At 37.3% G+C, this 26,510-nt stretch overlaps 4 protein-coding genes across 4 annotated transcripts; 3 read left to right on the top strand and 1 right to left on the bottom strand.

The window, feature by feature from the left end:
* Positions 1 to 449: 449 nt before the first annotated feature.
* On the bottom strand, positions 450 to 9,352 carry LOC114516043 (bactericidal permeability-increasing protein-like). Its single transcript, XM_028535395.1, has 16 exons — positions 9,007 to 9,352; positions 5,591 to 5,702; positions 5,333 to 5,458; positions 4,782 to 4,849; positions 4,468 to 4,561; positions 4,279 to 4,342; positions 4,025 to 4,088; positions 3,755 to 3,846; positions 3,454 to 3,630; positions 3,038 to 3,109; positions 2,582 to 2,749; positions 2,162 to 2,229; positions 1,952 to 1,997; positions 1,730 to 1,799; positions 888 to 955; positions 450 to 764 (listed from the first exon to the last, which is right to left on the bottom strand). The coding sequence occupies exons 1-16, from the start codon at positions 9,110 to 9,112 to the stop codon at positions 726 to 728; spliced, it is 1,434 nt and encodes a 477-aa protein (XP_028391196.1). The 5' UTR covers positions 9,113 to 9,352; the 3' UTR covers positions 450 to 725.
* A 3,454-nt stretch (positions 9,353 to 12,806) lies between these two features.
* LOC114515889 (ficolin-1-like) lies at positions 12,807 to 14,586 on the top strand. Its single transcript, XM_028535208.1, has 4 exons — positions 12,807 to 12,873; positions 12,986 to 13,246; positions 13,330 to 13,707; positions 14,166 to 14,586. The coding sequence occupies exons 1-4, from the start codon at positions 12,807 to 12,809 to the stop codon at positions 14,417 to 14,419; spliced, it is 960 nt and encodes a 319-aa protein (XP_028391009.1). The 3' UTR covers positions 14,420 to 14,586.
* Positions 14,587 to 16,596: 2,010 nt separating this feature from the next.
* LOC114515887 (ryncolin-1-like) lies at positions 16,597 to 18,163 on the top strand. Its single transcript, XM_028535207.1, has 3 exons — positions 16,597 to 16,627; positions 17,174 to 17,521; positions 17,928 to 18,163. The coding sequence occupies exons 1-3, from the start codon at positions 16,597 to 16,599 to the stop codon at positions 18,161 to 18,163; spliced, it is 615 nt and encodes a 204-aa protein (XP_028391008.1).
* Positions 18,164 to 21,509: 3,346 nt separating this feature from the next.
* On the top strand, positions 21,510 to 24,785 carry LOC114516152 (techylectin-5B-like). The gene is made up of 4 exons (XM_028535551.1): positions 21,510 to 21,634; positions 21,746 to 21,985; positions 22,678 to 23,055; positions 23,475 to 24,785. Exons 1-4 carry the CDS (start codon positions 21,535 to 21,537, stop codon positions 23,735 to 23,737), a joined length of 981 nt encoding a protein of 326 aa, XP_028391352.1. The 5' UTR covers positions 21,510 to 21,534; the 3' UTR covers positions 23,738 to 24,785.
* The last annotated feature ends 1,725 nt before the right edge of the window (positions 24,786 to 26,510 follow it).

The following is a 26,510-nucleotide window of genomic DNA, read 5'->3' as shown; positions in this document are numbered from 1 at the left end:
TCACTTCAGATAAATATCTCTTAAGATATTGGCATGAGAATAGTTGAAAGTTGAAGAGCAATTTTCCATTTGAGAGTGCATGTATTTGGTCATTAATAAACAATACGAGTCCGCGGAATATACTAGACAATGCATAATGTTGACAGCAATTCCAAATTGCCCGTACTTAGCTCCCACTTGAGATGGCAGACTCTAGTTATAATTTCTGATAATTTAATTGCCGTTTTAAGAAAAAGCATTCAAATACTTCACTATCAAAAAAATACCTCGACATAAAAATATTAATGAGTATCGGTCTGTGAATGGAGAACATGCATGCAATCACACGTTTAGGCCGGGAGACATTTACGACGGACAAATACCAGCTATTAAGTTTATCTTCTCAATTAAAAGTTTGCAAAACAAGAAGTTACAGGTGAAATCAAAAGACAAAAACCAAAAAAGCATGTAATATCACAATTTATTCCCCAACACCACGTATTTATATAGCCATACTTACGTCTAAAAATCTTGTGCACTATATACTGTAACACGTCTGACTCTTGTTTAAACTTTCATACTGATATAAATATATATATTACGCAATAACAAACTATACAGAAACCATTGCCATAACATCGAGTTTCTTATAATACAATAAAATAAGAACTGAAACTACTTATATTGAAACTGAACCACGCAGAATTCGGGTAAAAAAACAGTATCGAGTATCGAGAAGGTTCTCTTTAACGAAGGAGAATATCAGTTTCCAAAGTCATGTAACCCTGCAAGGGAAAATATCTCGTTTGTTTGACAAGCAATTCATACGATAAGGGCACAAAAAACAGGAAATGGCAGGTCAGCGAAACTGAGAGTCAAGAGATACATTTTAGTGCAAAGGATTTTACCTCGCCATACGACACCCTCGGCTCGACTAATTGGAATTTTTCTGAGAGCGGCAAAGGAATTTCCACTCCTGGAAAATACAGCAAACAGTGGTTATGGATTACAATATGATGATTACAATATGAGACCACTGAGAGATGATTTGTTGATGTCTCGATGATTGGTTATATAAAGAATAAAGAAGACAAAGGTGGTCAAGGTTCATTGACCGAGACAGTGCAGAGACCGCGGAGCAGGGTGGCTCGCTGGGCTTTAGCCCCACCAATAATTTTTCCGTAATTAGTCTTTAATTTCGAAAATTTTTTAGTTCGCTTAAATTTACAAGCAATACAAGCGCCAAAATGCTGGAAACTTTACATAGGGCAATCATTTGACCATTAAAACAGCCTGGTTATCCATTTCAAAATATTTCACATCATAACCAAAGCATGGTTATATTGTTTAATGTTTGTATATGAGCGCCAAACATGCTGGAAACTTTACATAGGACAAGCATTTGACCATTAAAACAGCGTCGTTATGACCATTAAAACAGCGTGGTTATCCATTTCAAAATATTTGACATCATAACCAAAGCATGGTTATATTGTTTAATGTTTGTATATGAGCGCCAAACATGCTGGAAACTTTACATAGGACAAGCATTTGACCATTAAAACAGCGTGGTTATCCATTTCAAAAAATTTGTCATCATAACCAAAGCATGGTTATATTGTTTAATGTTTGTATATGAGCGCCAAACATGCTGGAAACTTTACATAGGACAAGCATTTTACCATTAAAATAGCGTGGTTATCGATCTTTCCCGACGATACAAGATACCGCTACGATAATTTCTCCGTACCTGAGATACCATTCTCCAAGAGTTTCTCAACCTCCTTCTTCACGATTTCTTTCATCTCTTCCACACTCCCCTACGTGGACGAAAAAAAATATTCGCATCAATACTCGTAAAGCCAATTCGGTATACGCATAATGATCAACGGTAAAATTTCAGGATGAATGTTGGACGAAAGTTATATAGAATATTCTCCGGTTATTTTGTCTAACATGTAACTAACATTACCGATAATGTTGTGACTAGAGAAGGATTTATAACTCTTGTGTTCAATCTGGCAAAAAATCAAGAAGTGATAAATCACACAGGGTAACTCTTGTGCCATCGATGCATGCTTTAAATGGGGGGTAAAATTTTCAATTTCTTGTAGAAAATGGATTGTAAAAACATCGCTGATATATAAAGTATCAGTTGTTTACATTTCACTTAAAAACTTACCTCAAGTCTGTTATATTCGTGCTTAACTTTGTCCCGTTGAGTTTTGGAACTGCCGTTGCAGTTATGTTCTAAAGAAAATACAAAAGTGTATGTTACATATTTATAGTACAGATTACAAAAACGAGAGAACAGAGACATATCGAATTCAACTGTTCATATTGAACAGTTCTAGTCTAGGAGTAATAAAAGTACACTTTGGGGATCCTAGAGAGTGGAAAATCACTCGGAGATGAGGGGGAGACAGGGCCTAAAATGATAAAGGTATAGTCATGGTACAAAAGATAAAAAAGGGATTAAACTCTCCTCAAGGGGGGGTCCGTCGAATTTGGTCTCAGGAAATGCCTTTCAACTAAGAAACTGCTCCATATGTACTATGGTGATTACAAGAATGTGAAATTATCGATCTTTGTTAATACTTACCGTTTCCAGATTAAGTTCTTCTCTTTTGGTACCGGGTAGTACCACGTTGATCTTCGTCGTTGCCTGGACGGTTAAATGTATCCCAGAATGACTTGTTCTGATCTGAGGTGGCGAAGTTGCCTCCATGGTAATATGAAGATCGCAGTTTGCGCACGCAGATTTCTTTATCTGCACAGAAAATATATTATTACATAAGCCTATATAAACCACTTTGATATCGGCCAAGTGAATACAGGCATAAGGAAGGAATCGAAAAACTAAGTTGAAAACGAAAGGAAAGCAATGAAGCGTCAAATGCAGGCTTGAATATGACCAAGACGCTCTTCGTATAACCCCAAAAGGAAACAGAGCGAAGATTTTAGAACATTTCTCTTCCCGACCTTAAAGGCCCCAAAGGGAAAGATTTCTTCCGCTTTGTTTTGCTCATGATTATGTTACTCGTAGTGAACGACTTACTAATCCCAGCCCAGTATTTATGCGAGAAAGATAGCGGTTGAAAAATCCTCCTTTGACATGAAGTTGAGGAACCTAAAAGTGCAAATAAAATATTAAGGTTAAAATGTTCATCATTGGATATTTAGAGTAGTGTTAATCGCTTAGTGCTTTCAATATACATATCGCATCAGCTGCAATACCGTTTCCATCCATTCTAAATCAACTTATTTCACCGAACCACTTCATATTCAAATAAAAAATATCTAACCATTATAGGGCAATAGCTTTGAAACGGGTTAAGTTGCATAAATGCAGTCGACAGAATTCTGCTATTCCTACTGAGTGCTGCAAAACGCTAGCTCACACAAGTGACTAAACTGGCTTCACTCGGGGTCATGATGGTTCAGTCTTGTCTTAAGCTAATACAAATGTTTTACCTGTTTCACCGTGGCTTTCACTCGCATTGCATCCTGGTTATAATACGCATGACTAGCGCTGTTGATCATGTGATCCATCATCGTGACGTACATCATTCGGTCACGTGCGTAATCACGTGGCAGGTCGGCGGGTTGCTGCTGCCATTTCATGCTACCGTCCGCTGGCTGAAACTCGCCCTGATAAATCAAGGAAAGACAATAGTACAATAGTGGACGTTATTGAATTCCGCCAGCACTGTAGAGACACACGCGCCACTCAGTAACTTGACACTGACGGAATAAGTGCAAATGCCAGGTGTACCTTTAAAAATAAATCTACTGCTCCAATTTTATACTCGGGTCTCTTGACAACAGAGTAATCTAGCGTTACTGATCTTTTCAGGTTTTGTTTTACTGGAAATAAAAAGGAGAAATACTTCGCAATAATCAAATGATCGATGATAATAGTATGTAATGTAATTAGACAAATGGCAAATTCTGGGACAAAAAAATTCTATACGCGTTTGTATCAGAACACAATTTCCTGACACTTGTAAAATCGAGAAGTTGATATTCACAAGATAAAGATTACCTGGGAATTTGGAAAACTGCTTGTTCAAGTGTTTCCTAATCGCTTTTCTTCCTTCTTCACAAACCTAGATGGGTAAATGTGCGGTCAGAATCTGCCGGCTACATTGGTTTGGTACGAAGCACTTGTCAAAAATTTGATAACACACGTACGATGTCATTCTCTGGAAACTACCATCGCTCTAAACCAGCTCATACTCTACAAATTAATCTAGCCTGGTGCGCCAGTCCTATTATAATACCAAGCCACATACTTACTATTCTCGGAATCTTTGATTTCACATAATTTTTCATCATTTGCTGGGTGGCCAGGAATAGGTAGCTGCAAGTTTTAAACGTCTTTAGGATGATGATGTCATGATGGGCATTAGGCGAATCATAATACGCCATCGGGCATGCGAGCGAAGTGCATGATACAATCGATTTTTAAACTATCTTCCACTTCACCTTGTCCCTTGTCCGGATTTCAGCGCCATGCTGACGCCATCAAGTCGTGAGGCACAAGTCACTCGGGAAACAACAAGGCGATCTCCATTCACACCTGGATGGATAAAATTCCATTCATGCTTTTTAGTATTCTGTTTGTCTCTCCATCATTGAGTCTCGTTATTGTTAAACGCTTCTCGCGGTAGGGATTGATGCTACTAATAATATTTTGAAAACAATCCAAAACTTTGTTGTTTATATACAACGCGAGAATGAGCGGCATTCAACCTCGAATTCAACCATCAATGTTATTCGAACAATGACATATACTGTACCTAGATCAATAAGGATCCCAACGGACATGCCTTGAACTGCGACATTGAAAGTACCATAATTAGCAAACCTATATTATATAAAGGAGTTGAGAACATTAATTTCACCATCCAATCCACAAATATTTTAAACCATCAGTATTCCTGCCATCATCGTGCGTAAAATTTGTCAGGATATCTGCATCCTTCCACAACTTATACTTTGTTTTCTTTTACTTTTATTTTTCGGTGCGGTCATCTTTACCAACGATCCTTCCAGGCATGTTTCCTGTTTAGGCTTTGAGTTAGCGCTCGAATTTTCGCTCGATAGAAAACCTTAGCTTATAATTCTTTAAAGCGTCTTCCTGTTTGTCTCTCGCTTTGTTTGTGGAAAGAATGTCGGGGAAACTGTGTTAATCTGCTTTCTCGAAAGCAATTTGCCTTCTACAGTGAATTCAGAAGCATTTCACGTTTCCCAAATTTGATTTACGTTGCGAAATGATGCCGGGACTGGACTGGACTGGACTGCACTAATCTAACCGGAGAGAAGAAGAGTAGTTATGCATCAAACTTACCAACCCATACTGATTTTCCATTTTCCTTTGATGTCAAAGTTGATATTCCTCAAAACGGTGTACAATCCTCGTCTTGGAACAGGTCGCAAAGATTTGTCCGAAATGTTTATATTGTATATCGTCATGCTGAAATGATAATTGATTTTACTCTCGAACAAAATAAAAAAGTAGCAATCTATAGCATTCAGAATTCCATGCGTTAGACATGGTTAAACTCAAGAAGTGGTCACACAATTCAGCGTTGACTGATTAACTTACTTGGTAAAACTGTATTTCACATCAAAGAAGAAGTTGGCTAACTTGCCATTCTTGTCGGGCAAAGGATAGTTCTTCATTTTCGCCTTCGCATAATCCATTGCATTGTCAATTGCTGTAAATAAGTGCAAGAAACATACATATTGGATATAGGAATAAATGCGTGGAAAACTTAAAATCAGTTTGTTTCAAACGTAAACTGAATGGTCTCAACGAAAAACGATATTTCAACTCGGCAATCTTCTCGATCAGTTTTGTTTACGTCCAAGCTGATCTATTGTGTTTCCTGACGAATTTTAATCAACGTGAACGAACAGTTTTGGACATTTTCCAGACAGGCTTTTGAGTAAAGACATTCGGGAAAAGATACCGAGTACGTGTATGTCAATAAAAATCGAAACGACGGAATTTAGGCAAAAGTTTCGTCATATTTTACTGGTTGCCTATCTTTACGTCAGGGTAAAATGCCTTTTATCTTATTCAGAACAATGCATGCGGGTAGTCTGGTAACGTTTGAGAAGAGCTTTGGCTCATCCAAAGAGGACCAAACCCTAAGGATTGTCAAAAAAAATAATCTCGCTTCATTTTTTAGATAGTCTATACTTAATCCGACTAATCACTCCAGTCGACGCGCGTCTTGGAGTGAAGTCAGTTCACACTAGGAAAAGATTATGTGATATACCTGTCAATATGTGACGGATCAAAACACTGCACTTAAAAATTAATCTTATCCACAATCATGATGTCTAACCTTGCCACCTTCATAATTATCTTGTGTGACGCTAATGCATTATCAAGGATCAAGTTGAAGGCAATTCCATTTAAAATTGCTCGGGTGCTTCAGAGTTGGATAAAGGTCGATTCTAGCTTGCTTGGTATTGCCTGCCTGAATCAGCCCATCAATTTTGAGCTGACTCATTGTGGCTGGTCGAACGATCGTGTAAACTCTCTTCAAGCATGGACCCTTTCAGTGCATGCAAGGCTTTCATTGAGGTGAGGCGACCAATGAAAACAAGTTCTACTTCATTTCATAAAAACAAGATAACTCAGTAGAACTCCTTTTGAATAATTGTTAGACTGCATCATTTCAGGAGCATGCTGGTAAACATAATTTGGAGGCTTTTACCTACGCTGCGTGGACCTTCTGGACGAAATGTTGAATAAACTAAGATGAAAATCTCTTAATGCAGTTTCCCACTGGGCTAAGTTTAGGGCTTGAAGATTTCCAGAGCGCGAAAATGGTCTCCATATGTGCGGGTGCGTGTCATATTAGTGGGTAGGCGCCGTTTTACCCAGCACGAGAAAGTTTAACAATCAAACTTAATCTGGTTGAATAAACAGCACGCTAGTTCGTGGTCGCTACCTACAGCGTTGTGTGTACCCTATAAATATACGCTCAAACTTAAACAAACATAAAACTATCCAAATTGTTCTTCATCCACAGCAATTTCCGATGTTGTTGTAGCAGTTAGTCGTGCGGATAGACTTCTGAGCTCGAGGGTAGCGAGTCGAGGTAAAATCGTGGGGAATATGTAGTTAAACTAAAGTTACTGAGTAGAACCTGTGATAACTGTGTTGTTGTCTCGTTCTACACCCACACAAAGGATGGGATATGTGAGAGCAACGTTCAATAACATGATGGCGCTAAAGTCTGGAACTCTCTCCCTATGGATATGCGTAGTTCGGATACATTGACAATGTTTAAAGAAAGAATTCGTACTCATACAAATTAAACACTTCTAGGTATAAATTTTAACTTCCTTATTCTTCTTTATAACTCTCCATATTCCATACTTTTATTAATACATGTAAGTTGTTTACGTAGTGTATTGTAGCGTGGCGTGTTGTATGTAGTGGATAATTGTCTTGTATAATAGTATTTAGTTAATTGTGTATATGTTTTTAAATGTAAATCACACGCTCCTCGTGGAAATCAGCTTAAAGTTGACGGGGCTAGCGTGTGACTTTTAAATGAAGTTTTACTACTACTACTACTACTACTACTACTACCACTACTACTATCAGGATCCGTTCTCGTTGTGAGCGTAGCACTACTCTACTTACTGAGTGGTGATCATCAATAAGTGCACCTAACTTAGCAAGGTATTTACGATTACAATTTTGTAAGTTTTGCGTAAACTCAGATGGATCAAAGTAATTTCACATGCGACTAAATGCGATCAAATGATAATAATAACTCGCACTATGAAGAAGATCAAACGACTGCGTTATGCGGGCTCCTCGACCCTCGTATTTCGCCCACGCACCTCGAGTTGCTACCCCCGGCCAAATGTGCCTGCGCTCAATGAGTTAAGGATCAATAAACAGATTCTATTTTGCCATGTCATCACCCCAGGCTAATTGCGCCGACTGTGTTAAACGCTGAATTGCGCACCTCATGCAAATTGCGCGCGGTCCTGCAGCAAAGTGCGTCAAACGTTCGCATTCTGTCTATTGTTGCATTTTCTTCCCAAACAAATATTTACGTATAACTTATATAACCAAGATATGATTAAATCAAAATTGGCATGCACAGGGAAAATAGCGTCTAATTATGAACCGTTAATTGCTGTCAAAAGTGCGACCTCACACGAAGCATGGAGTTCCTTCCTTTCAGCAATTAGTCCAGATTAACTCAGTAAAGACATCCTTTAGTCCAGGAATTCGTGATTTAGATTTATTCGGTCTAGAAATTGGTTTGCTGCCGTGTTTTGTAAACGAAATTCGAACTGAATAATCGGAAATATACATTGCGCGTAACATGTCCCCAAAAGTCTACCATTTTGGACGAAGGAAATCCACAGGGAGGGAGTGCTATGTTTTTTACGCAAATACGACGAAAAAAGCCGCTAATGTTTGGATCTTGTTTCTTTAATCTGTATAACAAAAGTAAGGATGGGTCTAAACATATCGCTCGTCTTGTCTTTAATCTTTGCTTACTTCCTATTCAGTAGGTCAGAAAAATTCACCGACAAACATGCAATTTAAAACGCGTCAGGAAGGGGTAACATAGCCTTACATAGGCAGGCTTAGCAATCTATCGTACAAACTAAGGCAACAAAACTAAATAAATAGCTACATTGGCATATCACTGCAGCGTCAAGACAACTACTTTGTAAACTAAAGTTTACCATGTAAAGAAATTGTGTAAAATATGACCGGAACTCATCGCTCCATTAAAATGAACTTAAATATCCAGAAAAAATAGTTTCCTTCGTAAGTACGTACTTAGCTTGGCCCTCCTGGAAAGGGCATGGTCGAAACTTGAATAAGTTTTTGCATGAGACAAACTTCATCAAGTATCCGCCAATAAGTACGTAGTTTTGTCATATCTTTGACAGTGAAATACCTTTGACACGTTGTCGAAAATTTTACACCATGAATATAAGACAAACTTGCGTATAGCCAATTTAACATACCATAGTCAAGACCTTTTTGCGTGATTCTCACACGAACTGCTGGCTTATTGTTTCCAAATGAATATCCAAAATATACCACAAGAAATATCCAATGTAGCCACGACATTATCCCGACGTTCACCTTTCTCGACTGGTCTCAAATTCTGCGTTGCTCCTATCAGTATCGACCCTTACTGGTTTTGAATCGATAACACGAGAGCTTCACGTTTTAAACAGCGGTCTGCAATCCTGCTATCTGACACTGCAACGCCCCGCTGGAATCTCTGACACAAACAAAGGAAGATTGCTATGTCATGTTGACAGAATCATTAACGACGTCTCCTTGTCGCCCGTTTGTTTGCCAAAATCACAATGGGTTGCGGTCAACACGCATCTCGTCTTGCATGCAAACTCTACAGAACTTTGAGCAAGATGTATTTAACAAGACTATAAACTAAAACAAACGAATGGAATAAGTTGAAGTTGTAAACATGAGGTAATTAACTCGACATTGAGCTTAACAGCAATATATAACATTGTCTAATGTGCCATGAAAAATTTAACAATAACTTCGTGGACGGTTTTCATGCGTCGGAACGCATCGTCCTGTACACGTGTTATGCAAATCTGTTTCTCTGATCGCAGAAATGTAAGTGAGGGAGCGACGCAACAAAAAGGGAAATAAGCTCCAGCCGGATTATCTCATTCGATCCCATCCTACCTCGTTCCCAGTTTTTCCGCGTACTGCTTTCGGGACGCGTAGTACGCGGGAAAGCTGGAAACAAGGATAGGCTCTGCGCCGCCTAAATTTTGAATGTATAAGGCCTTTCAAAGTACGTTCCAACTTCCATTATAACCAGGGAGCAGCGTGGCAGCGTCTTCAAATAACAAAGCAACAAATGTGGTATAACAACTGCCAAAAATAGACAAAAACACTTCTCGACGTTTCGACCTGAGGGCTTTCGTCAGGATAGTTAGTAGGATATACGCGAAAGCCCCCAGGTCAAAACGTCGAGAAGTGTTTTTGTCTATTTTAGGCGGTTGTTATACCACATTTGTTGCTAAGCCTTTCAAAGTAGTCACATATTGCGTATAACTCTGATATAATTATGAATAGGCGGGTTGGATCACTTGCCAGTTTTCACCGACCAAGGAAGAACATTGCTGAAAAATATTATTACCTATTTTATAATACATAAAAAAGTCTTACGCTTTGTTCACCTGCATCTTATGCAGTAAATAACCTATTAAGCTAAACGCCTTTCGAGCAATCGGTCCCATGCAGAAGTAAATTGCATGGTTTAGGCACATGCTGACGAAAATGAATCATCCACCTTCGTTGTCCAACGGCAGCCGCCTTATTGAAGGAACCAGTGCAGGTAGTTACCCCAGGCCTATTTTGTCGGCGTTTTGTTATTTAAAACTTTTAATCAGCCTTTCGATGCTGAGCGATAAATAAATGTAATTGATCTTCAATAAATATTTATGAATTTCTTCTCGTTTAAATGAGTATTTCATAGTGTTCTTGGTGTAGCCATAGCAATGTTATTAAATATTTGTTTGGATTCGCGAGGCAAATTGTGAATATTCCTGTTGTCAATCTTTACTGTTCGAACAGGGGTTCTCAAATGAACGAACATTCATTAAAATATTTTTAAAAATGTGCAAAATAAACTCGCACAAAAGCATATAGTCTTAGAAAATAAGCTCCAGCCAAATTATCTCATTCGGTCCCATCCTATCCTCATTCCCAGGTTTTTCGAGTACTACTTTCGGCACACACAGCACGCGGGAAGGCTGAAAACGAGAATAGGCTCTGCGCCTGCATTTTGAATGTATAAGGCCTTTCAAAGTACGTTCCAATATAACCAAGGAGCAGCGTGGCAGCGTTTCCAAATAACGTAGCAACAAACTGTGGCATAACAACTGCCTAAAATAGACAAAAAGACTTCTCGACGTTTCGACCTGAGGGCTTTCGTCAGGAGAGCTAGTAGGATATACGAAAACTCTCAGGTGGAAACTTCGAGAAGTGTTTTGCCTATTGTAGGCAGTTTTTATACCACATTTGTTGCTAAGCCTTTCAAAGTAGTCACATATTGTGTTAACTATATTGATATTTGAGTAGGCGGGTTGGATCACTTAATTGACAGTCTTTACTGACAAGGGAAGAACATTGCTGAAAAATATTAACCATTTATAAATACGTTTCTTCACGAAATGTCGGAAGAACTTTTGCACTTTGTTATCACGAAATTACAACAAGACGTTTTTCTTGTTTTAGTGTAAATGACATTATTAAAAATTAAAGAGAGAGAAAACATCACGTCTTCAAAGTGCGATAGTGCACGTTGATATATAAATAAGACCTGCAATAGCCGCGAAATATTCAAGTTTGGGACTAACGCCTGTATTCTACAAGCTCAGCCACACTCCGACTCATTGAGTGGGAGATCTGAATCTCCTCATAACGTTTCAATGGCGGTATTTTCAATAAGAGCTTGTTTTTCAGTGTTTCGCCCAAGATGTTTCTATTGACTAAGAAATAAATTGGTGTGACCTGAAAAGTTTACCGACTTAAACCGACTTAATAAATTGAGAATTGAGTTGGTGTGATCTGAAAAAGTTTACCGACTTAATAAAGTGAGAATTGAGTTGGTGTGATCTGAAAAAGTTTACCGACCTTATAAATTGAGAATTAAGTTAGTGTGATCTGAGAAAGTTTACCGACTTAATAAATTGAGAATTGAGTTGGTGTGATCTGAAAAGTCTACCAACTTAATAAATCGAGGATTGAGTTGGTGTGATCTGAAAAAGTTTACCGACTTAATAAAGTGAGAATTGAGTTCGTGTGATTGAAAAAGTTTACCGACTTAATAAATTGAGAATTGAGTTAGTGTGATCTGAAAAAGTTTACCGACTTAATAAAGTGAGAATTGAGTTGGTGTGATCTGAAAAGTTTACCGACTTTAATAAAGTGAGAATTGAGTTAGTGTGATCTAAAAAGTTTACCGACTTAATAAATTGAGAATTGAGTTGGTGCATGTGATCTAAAAAGTTTACCGACTTAATAAATTGAGAATTGAAAAAAATAACTTTCTCTTTCTCTTTGGCCAGTAATAACAAGATTTCTATATCACACTACATGAGCGCGAGTGTGCTTTTTGAATACAGGCGTGTAAACGTAGTCAAAATTAATCATTTTATATAATATACCGCACTAAAATAAGAGCGCCATGCATAATTACCAACAAAGTAATTGCCGCAAGCATTGTAAATTGTTGAGCAGGTCAGCAACGTTTTCAGGAAGTGAGGGAAACTAGTGACTACAAGCCCATTTTCCACTAGGCGAATTTATTCGCGCGAACGGATAAAAGTAGAAAGCGATTCTGCTTTTTCGCGGCGATTTTTTTCGCAAACCAATCACATCACGCGAGTTCAGATATCGCTTAATTCGCATCACAGGAATAAATTCGCCCAGTGGGAAACGGGCTTTATACTTGCAATGTTAATGGGTCCGTTAAAATCAACTTGGAAGGCATGCAAAGAAATTAATTTGTAGAAAAGAAACCAAATTTAAGACCCCAGCAAATAACTCTTCGTCCGAATATTTTTTTTAAAAGCCACATGCTGCATGGGCATGTAATCCGACAGATGTGTGTTTTTCTAAAATTCAATTTATGATAATTATCATAGAAATTATGTTCATTATCATTTGCCATATCGATAGAGCGTCATTTCAACCTACACGTCGAAGACAGCACCGTCGACAAGTCGTTTAACCTCATGCAATCATGTTTAAGATGAAAACCTTGTTCTTACTGATGGCTGAAACTGCTTATATCATATCACAGAATTGTTCTCCCACATCTTTTAGTATCGTTACAACAGGTGAGCTATACCTATGTTACCGACTTACAGAATGTTTCTCACTTCTAGTTTTAAAACAGTAATATACTTAGTGTTGGAAAACTATTCCCAAAACCATGTTTTCTACTTTTAGGAGGATCATCTTTACCTCCAGATGAAATCATATCAAGTCACACCATCAAATCAGGGTTTGTCCCGATAGAATGTTACGAACTCTGTCAGAAAGAACCGAAATGTGTTGGATTCAACTACAGAGAAACGCTCAATGTTGTGAACTGCCAACTGACCAACATCACAGGAAAGACAGATCACAACGCAATGACTGGAGAAGGAGAATGGATGCTAATGAACGATGACTCAAAAGTGAAAAAACAGCAAGGTCTTTTAGATATACGTAAAGAGAAAACCTAAGTAATCGTTACTGTGTCATATTTACATTCTTAGCTATATATTGTTTGATATTTTATAATTTTATAGCCACCAATTGTGCCCACCTGTATAACTTAGGAGAGAGAAAAAATGGTGTTTATACTATCAATCCTGATGGTTCGGGATCGTTTCAAGTCAGTTGTGATATGAGCAAAGACGGGGGTGGCTGGACCGTGTTTCAAAGAAGACAAGATGGAAGTCAAGATTTCTTTCGTGGATGGTCAGACTATAAAGCTGGCTTTGGTAATTTGAGCGGCGAGTTCTGGTTGGGTCTTGATAAAATACATCGTTTAACCAAATCTGGCCAAAATGTTTTAAGAGTTAATTTGATGGATTTCAATGGCACTGAAGCTTACGCTAAATATGAGAACTTTAGTGTGGCTGATGAATCAGACAAATACAGATTGACTGTTGGCAAATATTCAGGTAATACCACGGCCTGGGTATAGCTCTCGTGTGCGGCGAGCTTAAATTTAGGTTCTCGTCTATTAAAAAAGCATTGAACAACTCGAAAATTAAAATCTCTTAAAATTGTATCAGTGACGCTAATACATTCCTATATACATGTTCAAAGTCAACTGCGTCTTGCTGGGTGAGCGCACTGAAGTACTAAAATTGTACTGAAAGGTGTTCCTTGCAAATTTTGTTTTGTTTTGAAATACCACTTATTGTTACGTTTCATCATCATTCCATTTTCACCCATTTCAACCTTGTATCTCAATATCAATCGAGTGGGATGCAGAACACCTTCACTGTAATTGAATCAATGCGAGGTTTTCTATAGAAAAACTCCAGCACTTTCTGGAGGCTTCTTTTAGAATTTAGAAAGGAAAACATTGAACTAAAAAACAGAACATATAACTTTTTTGTTATTTCCTTAAAAGGTAACGCAGGTGATTCTCTGGCTCATCACAATCAAATGAAGTTCACTACCAAGGATAATGACAATGATGCTAGCAGTGCTGATTGTGCTACGCTCAGGAAAGGAGCTTGGTGGTACAACAGCTGTTATCGTTGCAACCTCAATGGCCTGTATCTGGGTGCAGGTCAAGATAACAAAACTGGAATACGATGGAACAAGTGGCAGTCTTATTCAATGCGAAAGACGAGGATGAAAATTCGACCAAACCAGTTTTAAAATATTCATGCATGACTAAGCGAATCCTAGAAAATTACATGTGGTGCTGTATAAATATGTTTTTGAACAGATTTAGAAGAATTTACAAACCTCCATACAACCTAAATAATTGTAACCTGAATGAGGCACTGATTACCAACATGATTTGGGGTCTGCATGGAGTTAGTGACATGATCCAAACACAATGTGTTCATCAACAAAAACATTGAACCTGGCGCACATGCACTGCATGGTGAACTTAGTACGCATAAATAATAACTGATGGTCTTTTGACTTTCTAATATTCAATGAAAAAGACGGGAATGAAAATTCGTTAAAACTAGTTGTAAGATATTCCTGCAAAACCTTTAGGAAACAACCATAAACTTCCTGCTTTTATAGTTAAATTTTAATGATATAGAAATGGTAATATATACCATCTTTCATATAAAGTTATGGACGTCAATTATGCTACAGAGTTTTGCCCGCACAAAAATTGTAATAATAAAAACACACGATACTTTTACATGCGGAAATATAATATTTTCGCAGGTCAATTAAAAACAGAGTATATAACCATCACAGAACATGTTGTAAAACGTACTATAGATTACTGCACTCCGATATGCTTCTGAAGAAGTCTGTATTATTTTGTTTATTTTAAATGAATATTACTTTCAAGGCCGCAGCCGCGAAAGTTTAATTGTATGGGGTGTGTACACACATATATTCGTCTTATGACCGACTGATTTCTTTTGAAAGCTATTGTTTCTAAGATATGTTAACCTGAATATATGAATATGCATCCCCCCCCCGCCCAATTATCCGATCTAGCTGCGGCCCTGATGAGTTTACTTATATAATTGTTTTGAGTCCCTAAATATACATAAGTATATACTGCCCGGTTTACACTACACTCGATTTATCGGCACGGTACGGCTAAAATTGGTACCCGTGACCCATTCCATCCGTGCCCAGCCTTTGTTTAAGTAGCCTGAACACTATAAAATTGGGCACGGGGGTACACCATTTTAGCCGCGCCGTGCCAATAGAGTGTAGTGCTAACGGGGTTTATATTACCGTATCAAAATTGTTGACTGGAAGTATGGATTTTGTGAACTACAATCTTAAGTCTGAGGCCGGCTGATATAGTGATAAAAAGCGTGTACGTACTTTCATAAACAAGCCTAAATTCGATATTTCGAGTTTCAAAGAAGTGCAGTAACTATACTGATATTTTCAAAATAACCGATGCGCAGTGATCTTCTACATTTTGCGCGAAAACAAAGTGATTTATTGAACATAGTGATATATATTTAATTGCGGAGCACCTCGCGGAATCATTTGAAGAAAATGAAGTCTGTTCTAGTATTTGAAAAACTTCAAACGAAACGGGCCGACTGAAATAAATTTGGATGGTATGTAAACAGTAATACTTCTGGATTCTATTTAGCTTCGAACTTAATTGCAATTTCAACGTTTCCGCCTTAAATATACGTAATGTACTCAGACAGTTTTGGTTAGCTTTTTTCATCAGATGCGCATGCCTATGTTGCGGATAATATTTTTAGATGAGCTTTTAATTTGCAACTATATTTGACTAATAATTTTTAGCATTGGAATATGATGATCATTATTGTTAGTTATCGACTTTGTACGTTTATTATCACCTGCCGTAACGATAAAGCTTCATTTTAGCAACTGCATGTCGAAGAAAGCAGAGTTGACGAACCTCGTGGAATCATGTATAAGATAATAACCTTGATCTTACTTCTGGTCGAAATTTCACGTATCTCTTCACAGCAATGTTCTCGGGGAATTTATAGCATCATTAGAACAGGTGAGTCCGAGTGGTCTGTTTGGATGAAAGAATAAATGTTTCAAAGAATGCTTGATTTGTAGCGAATTATACTTATATTCGCAGTGAAGGAGCTCTAACTTCTCTTTCGTTAAAAATTCCTAACTTGATATATTGGCTACTTTTAGAAGGATCTTCTTTACCTCCAGATGAAATAACATCAAGTCATACCATCAATTCAGGGATTGTCCCGATAGAATGTTACGAAATCTGCCAGAAAGAACCGGGATGTGTTGGATACAACTACAGAGAAACGCTCAATGTCGTGAACTGCCAACTGAGCAACATCACAAGGGAGAGAGATCACAACGCAATGACTGGAGAAGGAGAATAGATACTAATGGTCGATGAAGAAGCGCTTTTGAATTCAGGTAGAACGGATGCGAATAAAAAAAGACTGGATAGAGTAATATATAGTCAGTAAAGTTTCCAATCAATCAAATTTACCAATGCTGTCAATAAGTACTCAACTCCCATACATGAATCATATATGACACAATGACTTTCTTCTCCAAAACTAAAACCTCAGATTATATAGAATAGAGTATGCAATAATGTATACGAATAGAACATCTGGAGTGACCATGCATTTTAAAAATCGTGTACCAAAGGATTTGTAACGTTTTTCTATGATAATAAAGCTATATCATGAAAATCTACATAACTAGAATTAGCAACGAAAACAGAAAGCCTGTAAATAATTCTATCGTTTGAAAAAAAAACGTTGTAGAAATTTGCCCCTCAAATTCCGTTACCAGTAACGGATAGTCCCAGTGTTGCAAAGGACCTTACTACATCAAAGATCCCATTTGAAACAGACCAGATAATAGAGCATTAATTATAAATATTGATATTTTGAATCTCATAAATTATTTTACAATTTATAGCCACCAGTTGTGCCCATCTGTACAACTTAGGAGTGAGAAAAGACGGTGTTTATACCATCAATCCTGATGGCCTGGGACCGTTTCAAGTCAGATGTGATATGAGCACAGACGGGGGTGGGTGGACCGTGTTTCAAAGAAGACAAGATGGAAGTCAAGATTTCTATCGTGGATGGTCAGACTATAAAGCAGGCTTTGGTGATCTTAACGGCGAGTTCTGGTCGGGCCTTGATAAAATACATCGTTTAACCAAATCTGGCCAAAATGTTTTAAGAGTTGATTTGATGGATTTCAATGGCGCCAAGGCTTACGCTAAATATGGAACGTTTAGTGTGGCTGATGAATCAGACAAATACAGATTAAATATTGACGATTATTCAGGTAAACCACGGCCTGGGTAAATATAAATTCTCATCTTTTAAAAAAGCATTGAACCAGTCGAAATGCAAAATCTCATAAAATAGTATTGACGCCAATACGCCCCAACATGTTCACAGTCACCTTAATTGCGTCTCTGCAGGGTGAAAGCACTTAAGTACTAAAATTGAAGCGCGGCATTGTTTACTATATATATTATAGTACAGTCAGTATAAAGCTGACCGTAAACAATGTAGTCGAAAACTGAGTACAACAGACTTCTGGGCTACCTATGGTGAGACCTTTACTGTAATTAAACCAATGCGAGTTTTTTTATCGAAAAAACCAAGCATTTTTTCCAGGCAAATTTAAGAAAATAGTGAACTATAAATGAACTGAACATATAACTTTTTGTATATTTTCTTGAAAGGTGACGCAGGTGATTCTCTTGATTATCACAATCAAATGCAGTTCACTACCAAGGATAATGACAATGATGCTCGAAGTTATGGTAATTGTGCTACGCGCCACAAAGGAGGTTGGTGGTACAATTTCTGTCGTTATTCCGACCTCAATGGCCTGTACAGCGTGATAAAATGGAAGGCATGGTACACTTATTATCCAATGAAAAAGACGGAAATGAAAGTTCGTCCAAACCAGTTCTAAGAAATAAAAATATTGACCAGAAACAAACTAAGGACTGCAATATTAGTTAGAGTTTCTATCTACATTCACGTTACTCAGTTGACCTATGTTATGACGGAATCGTTTGGAAAAACACTTTATTGTCTCCTCCTGCATGTGAGCCCGGTTACCGAGATTGAACGAAGCGTAAAATGGACTTCGAGGTATTGAAATGAGTAAATAAAATCATCCTGGCAGTCGTGTAATCATCCTAACAATTGCATGTGCTTGTTTTGTTTCAAAAAAACCTATTTTAGTACATCAAAAACGTCTTACGCTTTGTTAAACTGCATGCAGATGCAGTAAATAAACTATTAAGCTAAACGCCTTTCGAGCAACCGGTCCCGTGCAGAAGTAAGTTGCATGGTTTAGGCACATGCTGACGAAAATGAATCATCCACCCTCATTGACCAACGGCAAGCCGCTTTATTGAAGGAACTACTGCAGTTACCCCAGGCCTATTTTGTCGGCGTTTTGTTATTTAAAACTTTTAATCAGCCTTTCGATGCTGAGCGATAAATTAATGTAATTGATCTTCAATAAATATTTATGAATTTCTTCTCGTTTAAATGAGTATTCCTAAGTATTCTTGGTGTAGCCATAGCAATGTTATTGGATATTTGTTTGGGTTTAACGCGGGGCAAATTGTGAATATTCCTGTTCTCAATCTTTCCTGTTCGGACAGGGCTTCTCAAATGAACGAACATTCATTAAAATATTTTTAAAAATATACAAAATAAACTCGTACAAAAGCATATAGTCTTAGAGATAGCTTAATAAAAAAGATGTACTGATACAGGTGTATCTAGGTCTACAAAATAAGCTCCAGCCAAATTATCTCATTCGGTCCCATCCTATCCTCGTTCCCAGGTTTCCCGCGTACTGCTTTCGGCACACGCGGTACGCGGGAAAGCTGGAAACGAGGATAGGCTCTGTGCATACATTTTGAATGTATAAGGCCTTTCAAAGTACGTTCCAATATAACCAAGGAGCAGCGTGGCAGCGTCTTCAAATAACTTAGCAACAAATGTGGTATAACAACTGCCTAAAATAGACAAAAACACTTCTCGACGTTTCGACCTGAGGGCTTTCGTCAGGATAGTTGGCAGGATATACGAAGGCCCTCAGGTCAAAACGTCGAGAAGTGTTTTTGTTTATTTTAGGCAGTTGTTATTCCACATTTATTGCTAAGCCTTTCAAAGTGGTCACATATTGCATATAACTATGCTATAATTATGAGTAGGCGGGTTGGATCACTTGCCAGTCTTCACCGACCAAGGAAGAACATTGCTGAAAAATATTAACCATTTATAAGTACGTTTCTTTACGAAATGTTGGAAAAACTTCGGCACTTTGTTATCACGAAATTACAACAAGAGCTTTCGATCTTTTTTAATAGGGTTTGACGTCTTCTGTGAGAACCCGGACGCCGTTTTTCTTGTTTTCGAGTAAATAACATTATTAAAAATTAAAGAGAGAAAAAACATCACGTCTTCAATTACTTTGTTTTAAATAAATAGACGCGGGCGATGGCTTCTTTCTTTTCTCAAAAAGTTAAGGAATGGAATCGAAATTTTACAGCAGACTCGCCAACCACGCAACTGAAAAAATTTCGAAATATTATTCTTCAATTTTAGTCAGTTACTTTATACATAGCAGACATGAGCAATCAGCTGTGCTCTTGCCACGCGTGGCCATTAGCTCGTCTAAGACTTAAGTTCCGTTGTTTCGCTAACGTAAACGTTTTAGTTTTTAAACAAAACATACAAAAATGTAGTTTATCGACAGAAAAACAATGGCAGATGATTTTAATTTGTTGAATTATAAACTTTCGACTTGTCAGGTCTGTGAAAATGTGAAATATTGGATCTTCACAATAGTCCTATAATCTCAGTTGAAACTATCATTCCTCTCTAAAATGTTTAAAATAATAAATTAAACCGGCCGGGGGACAGAAATTAGCAAATGGACATCGCAAACTTATGAGCTAATTCATGCTGTGAAAACTATACTAACTCATCAGTCTTGTGGACAACAGATAACTTTGCAGCATTCCAACTTATTCCTGTTTCATCGCGAGAACTGTAGAGCGTGAAAATTTGAAACGAAATTCGAAATAGCCGAATTAAATCTACGATATCTTTTAACTTGAAACGAAGTCATCAAGACGTAATTATTTCTCTCTCTCTCTCTCTCTTTAATTTTTAATGCCATTTTTCAAAAAACAAGAAAAACGGCGTATGGATTGATTCTAAAAGCTTTCTTGCCAATTAACCAACAAAAAAAATCCGAAGGCTTTTAAGAGTGAATATAGTTATGATAATAAAGTTCTTCCAGACGTTTCGTAAAGAAAATAAAGCATTTAGCAATACATTTGGTAAAAATTATTGTCAATGGACCAGGGCCCAAAATACGTAGATACTGAGGCCACAAGCTGCTATTTCGTGGAAAATATTGACATTTTGTCCCCTAGAATATTTTTAAGCCCGCTGTTGCTATATACCATCTTGATTTTTAGGTACGCTCTATTTAATAATTCTTGTTGGGTTTTAAAGAAAATATATTTTAAATTTCAATACTGCACACTTCCCATCAATAATGAACAAAGTGTGATAGTGCACCTTAAGTCCTGCAATAGCTGCGGTTTGGGACTAACGCCTGTATTCTATATAAAAGCTCAGTCACACTACAACTTATTGAGTGGGAGATCTGAATCTCCTCATAACGTGCTTGGTTTGCAGTGTTTCACCCAAGATATTTCTATTGACTAAGAAATAACTTTCTTATTGACCAATAATAACAAAATTTCTATGTCACACTAAAAGAGTGTGAGCTTTTTGCATGAATACAGGCGCGCCTAAACGTTTTCAAAATCATCCTAATAATATACCGCACTAAAAAAGAGCGCCATGCATAATTACCCACAAAGTAAATGCCGCATGCATTGTAAATTATTGAGCAGGTCAGCAACGTTTTCAGCATGTGAAGGAAACTAGTGACCACAACCATCGCATCACGGGATTTCAGATATCGCTTCGTGCCGCAGGAAAAATTTGCCTAGTGGTAACACGGCTTCAGTATACTTGCAATGTTAATGGGTCGGCTAAAATAAACTTGGAGGACATGCAAACAGATTAATTTGAAGAAAAGAAACCAAATTTAAGAGCCCAGCAAATAACTCTTCGTCCGAACATTTTTTCTAAAAGCCACTTGCAGAAAATTATTAAAATTTAATTTATGATAATTGTCATAGAAATTATGTTTATTATCATTTGCCATATCGATAGAGCGTCATTTCAGCCACTACAAGTCGAAGACAGCACCGTCGACAAGCCGTTTAACCTCATGCAATCATGTTTAAGACGATAACCTTGACCTTACTGATGGTTGAAATTGCCTGTATCATTTCACAGAATTGTTCTCCCAGACTAACTTTTAGTATCGTTACAACAGGTGAGCTATACCTATGTTACCGACTCACAGAATGTTTCTCACTTCTAGTTTTAAAACAGTAATATACTTAGTGATGGAAAACTATTCCTAAAACCATGTTTTCTACTTTAGGAAGATTGTCTTTACCTCCAGATGAGATCATATCGAATCATACCGTCAACTCAGGGTTTGTCCCGATAGGATGTTACGAACTCTGCGAAAAGGAACCGAAATGTGTTGGATTCAACTACAGAGAAACGCTCAATGTTGTGAACTGCCAACTGACCAACATCACAGGAAAGAGAGGACACAACGCAATGACTGGAGAAGGAAAATGGACACTAATGCTCAATGATAATCCAGTATTTTCAGGTATAGAACAGATGTAAATAAAAATAGACTTGGTTCCTCCGCATGCTGTTAAGAAGCCCTTGACTCTTCACTACATGAATTGTTACACAACTGTCTTTCGCCTCCGAAACTAAAACTTCATAATTATATGTAGAATAAGAGTATAAATGCAATGATGTATACCAATGATGTATACTTGTATGTTTTTACTATGTTAGTGAAGTTATCTTCAAAAACTTGTTGACTAGAATATAAAAAAAGTAGCGCCAGAAACTGCCCTGCATGTAAATAATCCATTCGCTTGAAAAAGTGTTTATCAATTCCTTTATCAGTAATACAAAATAAAACAAACTCAGAAAGTGGATATCTTGTGTTATTGATATATTCAAGCTAAACAAAGGATGTAAATACAGAGACAGTAATATCTTGATATTTCGTCTTTATTCCAAAGACATCGTCAGACTATTAAAATTACACAAGAAAGCGGTAACCTATATATGTAATACTGTACCGTTTGCTTGTAATTTTTTTAGTCTGACGATGTCTTTGGAATAAAGACGAAATACCACTGTCTCTTTATTTACACCCTTTGCATGTTTATCTTGAATATGAAGAGTCAGATAAATAAGATAACACAGACACCTTGATAATGCAATTTTACGCTTTACAAGCTCAAGCACAAGGATAACCTCAATTTTTTTACAATTTTATAGCCACCAGTTGTGCCCATCTGTACAACTTAGGAGTGAGAAAAGATGGTGTTTATAACATCAATCCTGATGGCATGGGATCGTTTCAAGTCAGATGTGATATGAGCACAGACGGGGGAGGCTGGACCGTGTTTCAAAGAAGACAAGATGGAAGTCAAGATTTCTATCGTGGATGGTCAGACTATAAAGCAGGCTTTGGTGATCTTAACGGCGAGTTCTGGTTGGGCCTTGATAAAATACATCGCTTGCACAAATCTGGCCAAAATGTTCTAAGAATTGATTTGATGGATTTCAATGGCGCCGAGGCTTACGCTAAATACGGAACGTTTACTGTAGCTGATGAATCAGACAAATACAGATTGAACGTTGGAAATTACTTAGGTGAATTAAGAATAACATATGAATCTCAGTTTCCTGATGAAACAAAGAAATTATCTGAGTTTCAAATGCCACCGCGCAAGCGAACCTAAACCGCGTTCAAAGACATCGAGTATTATTTAGGCAATCACCAATTTGTCTAGCCTTCTCCGCAGGCATCTTTTATGTATTAAAAAAATGCATATTTGGCTTGGGCTAGCTGTGTCGGGAAAGGCGAGGATTTGCTCTCAATTTAATGTTTGCGCTGTTAGTTGTTTTTAGCTCTTGTTGTAAAAGAAAGCAGTCATGCTATGCAAGCTGGGTTCATTTCTAATTTGGTTTTAGAAAACGCAGCGTGTTGATACAAATAACAATTTAAAAACAAAACCATTCATGCAGTATTACTACATATTGCTTATTGTGGGTTTTTATGTTTTTAAAAGGTGACGCAGGTGATTCTCTTTCTAATCACAATCAAATGCAGTTCACTACCAAGGATAATGACAATGATGTTTGGAGCAGTGGTAATTGTGCTACGAGCTACAAGAGTGGTTGGTGGTTCAACAGCTGTCATCCTTCCAACCTCAATGGCGTGTACCTGGATGCAGGTCAGATTAATACCATCGGAATAAACTGGTACAATTGGAAAAGTTCGTGGTATTCAATGAAAAAGTCGGAGATGAAAATTCGTCCAAACCAGTTTTAAAATATTCCTGCGTGACAAAGCGAATCCTAGCAAATTACATGTGGTGTTGTATAGATATGTTTTCGAACAGATTTAGAAGAATTTATAGAACTCCGCATACAACCTAAATAATTGTAACCTGAATGAGGCACTGATAAGCAACATGATTTGGGGTCAGCATGGAGTTAGTGACATGATCCAAACACAATGTGTTCATGGAACAAAAACATTGAACCTGGCGCACATGCACTGCATGATGAACTTAGCACGCATAAATAATAACTGATGATCTATTGGCATTCTGATATTCAATGAAAAAGACGGAAATGAAAATTCGTTAAAACCAGTTTTAAGATATTCCTGCAAAAACCTTTAGGAAAAAAGCATTCACTCCCTGCTTTTATAATTAAATTTTAATGATACAGAAATGGTAATATATACCATCTTTCATATAAAGTTATGAACGTCAATTATGCCACAGAGTTTTGGCCGCACAAAAATTGTAATAAATGCACGTATATAAAAACACGATACTTTTACATGCATGCGGAAATATAATATTTTCGCCAGTCAACTGATTAAAACGGCGTATATATAACCATCACAGAACATGTTGTAAAACGTACTATAGATTACTGCACTCCGATATGCTTCTGAAGAAGTCTGTATTATTTTGTTTATTTTAAATGAATATTACTTTCAAGGCCGCAGCCGCGAAAGTTTAATTGTATGGGGTGTGTACACACATATATTCGTCTTATGACCGACTGATTTCTTTTGAAAGCTATTGTTTCTAAGATATGTTAACCTGAATATATGAATATGCATCCCCCCTGCCCAATTATGCGATCTAGCTGCATGCGGTCCTGATAACTTTACTTATACAGCCTATTACAGTATATAGCCCCGTTTACATAACACTCGATTTATCGGAACGGCACGGCTATAATTGGTACCCGTGACCCACTTCATCCGTGCCCGGTCTTTGTTTAGGTAGCCTGAACACTATAATAAAATTGGGCACTGGTACACCATTTTCGCCGTGCCATGCCAATAGAGTGTAGTGCAAACGGGGTTTATATTACCGTATTAAAATTGTTGACTGGAAGTATGCATTTTGTGAACTACAATCTCACGTCTGAGGCAGGCTGATAGTGATAGAAAGCGTACGTATACTTTTATAAACAAGCTTACAAGCCTAAATTCGATATTTCGAGTTTCAAAGAAGTGCAGTAACTATACTGATATTTCCAAAGTAATCTATGTGCATGCAGTGATCTTCTACATTTTTGGCGAAAACAAGTGATGTATTGAACATAGTGATATATTTCACTGCGGAGCACCTCGCGGAATCGCTTGAAGAAAATGAAGTCTGTTCTAGTATTTGAAAAACTTCAAACGAAACGGGCCGACTGAGATAAATTTGGATGGTATGTAAACAGTAATACTTCTGGATTCTATTTAGCTTCGAACTTAATTGCAATTTCAACGTTTCCGCCTTAAATATACGTATGTACTCAGGCAGTTTTGGTTTAGCTTTTTTCATCAGATGCACATGCCTATGTTGCGGATAATATTTTTAGATGAGCTTTTAATTTGCAACTATGTTTGACTATTAATTTTTAGCATTGGAATATGATGATCATTATTGTTAGTTATCGACTTTGTACGTTTATTATCACCTGCCGTAACGATAAAGCTTCATTTCAGCAACTGCATGTCGAAGAAAGCAGAGTTTACAAACCTCGTGGAATCATGTATAAGATAATAACCTTGATCTTACTTCTGGTCGAAATTTCACGTATCTCTTCACAGGAATGTTCTCGCGGAATTTATAGCATCATTAGAACAGGTGAGTCCGAGTGGTCTGTTTGCATGAAAGAATAAATGTTTCAAAGAATGCTTGATTTGTAGCGAATTATACTTATATTCGCAGTGAAGGAGCTCTAACTTTTCTTTCGTTAAAAATTCCTAACTTGATATATTGGCTACTTTTAGAAGGATCTTCTTTACCTCCAGATGAAATAACATCAAGTCATACCATCAATTCAGGGATTGTCCCGATAGAATGTTACGAACTCTGCCAGAAAGAACCGGGATGTGTTGGATACAACTACAGAGAAACGCTCAATGTCGTGAACTGCCAACTGAGCAACATCACAAGGGAGAGAGATCACAACGCAATGACTGGAGAAGGAGAATGGATACTAATGGTCGATGAAGAAGCGCTTTTGAATTCAGGTAGAACGGATGCGAATAAAAAAAGACTGGATAGAGTAATATATAGTCAGTAAAGTTTCCAATCAATCAAATTTACCAATGCTGTCAATAAGTACTCAACTCCCATACATGAATCATATATGACACAATGTCTTTCTTCTCCAAAACTAAAACCTCAGATTATATAGAATAGAGTATGCAATAATGTATGCGAATAGAACATCTGAATTGACCATTTTAAAAATCGTGTACCAAACGATTCGTAACGTTTTTCTATGATAATAAAGCTATATCATGAAAATCTACATAACTATAGAATTAGCAACGAAAACAGAAAGCCTGTAAATAATTCTATCGTTTCAAAAAAAACGTGGTTAAAAACTGCCCCTCAAATTCCGTTACCAGTAACGGATAGTCCCAGTGTTGCAAAGGACCTTACTACATCAAAGATCCCATGCATTTGAAACAGACCAGATAATAGAGCATTAATTATGCAATTTTAAAATATTAATATTGTGAATCTTATGAATTATTTTACAATTTTATAGCCACCAGTTGCGCCCATCAGTACAAC

This window comes from Dendronephthya gigantea, unplaced genomic scaffold (assembly GCF_004324835.1).
Source record: "Dendronephthya gigantea isolate DGI-Jeju-01 unplaced genomic scaffold, DenGig_1.0 000005F, whole genome shotgun sequence".
Lineage (NCBI taxonomy): Eukaryota > Metazoa > Cnidaria > Anthozoa > Malacalcyonacea > Nephtheidae > Dendronephthya > Dendronephthya gigantea.
The sequence above is the reverse complement of the archived record's forward strand: the minus strand, read 5'-3'. Positions and strand labels throughout refer to the sequence as shown.

Excerpts from the sequence above, each read along its gene's own strand:
- LOC114516043 (XM_028535395.1), bottom strand. The coding sequence starts at position 9,112 with ATGTCGTGGCTACATTGGATATTTCTTGTGGTATATTTTGGATATTCA. Across the intron at positions 5,703-9,006 it reads GCAAAAAGGTCTTGACTATG|CAATTGACAATGCAATGGAT; the intron begins GTATGTTAAATT and ends ACTTATTTACAG. Across the intron at positions 765-887 it reads CGAGGGTGTCGTATGGCGAG|GGTTACATGACTTTGGAAAC; the intron begins GTAAAATCCTTT and ends TTTCCCTTGCAG.
- LOC114515889 (XM_028535208.1), top strand. The coding sequence starts at position 12,807 with ATGGCTGAAACTGCTTATATCATATCACAGAATTGTTCTCCCACATCT. Across the intron at positions 12,874-12,985 it reads TTTTAGTATCGTTACAACAG|GAGGATCATCTTTACCTCCA; the intron begins GTGAGCTATACC and ends TTCTACTTTTAG. Across the intron at positions 13,247-13,329 it reads GCAAGGTCTTTTAGATATAC|CCACCAATTGTGCCCACCTG; the intron begins GTAAAGAGAAAA and ends ATAATTTTATAG.
- LOC114515887 (XM_028535207.1), top strand. The coding sequence starts at position 16,597 with ATGGTCGATGAAGAAGCGCTTTTGAATTCAG. Across the intron at positions 16,628-17,173 it reads AGAAGCGCTTTTGAATTCAG|GAGTGAGAAAAGACGGTGTT; the intron begins GTAGAACGGATG and ends TGTACAACTTAG. Across the intron at positions 17,522-17,927 it reads AAATATTGACGATTATTCAG|GTGACGCAGGTGATTCTCTT; the intron begins GTAAACCACGGC and ends TTTTCTTGAAAG.
- LOC114516152 (XM_028535551.1), top strand. The coding sequence starts at position 21,535 with ATGTTTAAGACGATAACCTTGACCTTACTGATGGTTGAAATTGCCTGT. Across the intron at positions 21,635-21,745 it reads TTTTAGTATCGTTACAACAG|GAAGATTGTCTTTACCTCCA; the intron begins GTGAGCTATACC and ends TTTCTACTTTAG. Across the intron at positions 23,056-23,474 it reads GAACGTTGGAAATTACTTAG|GTGACGCAGGTGATTCTCTT; the intron begins GTGAATTAAGAA and ends TGTTTTTAAAAG.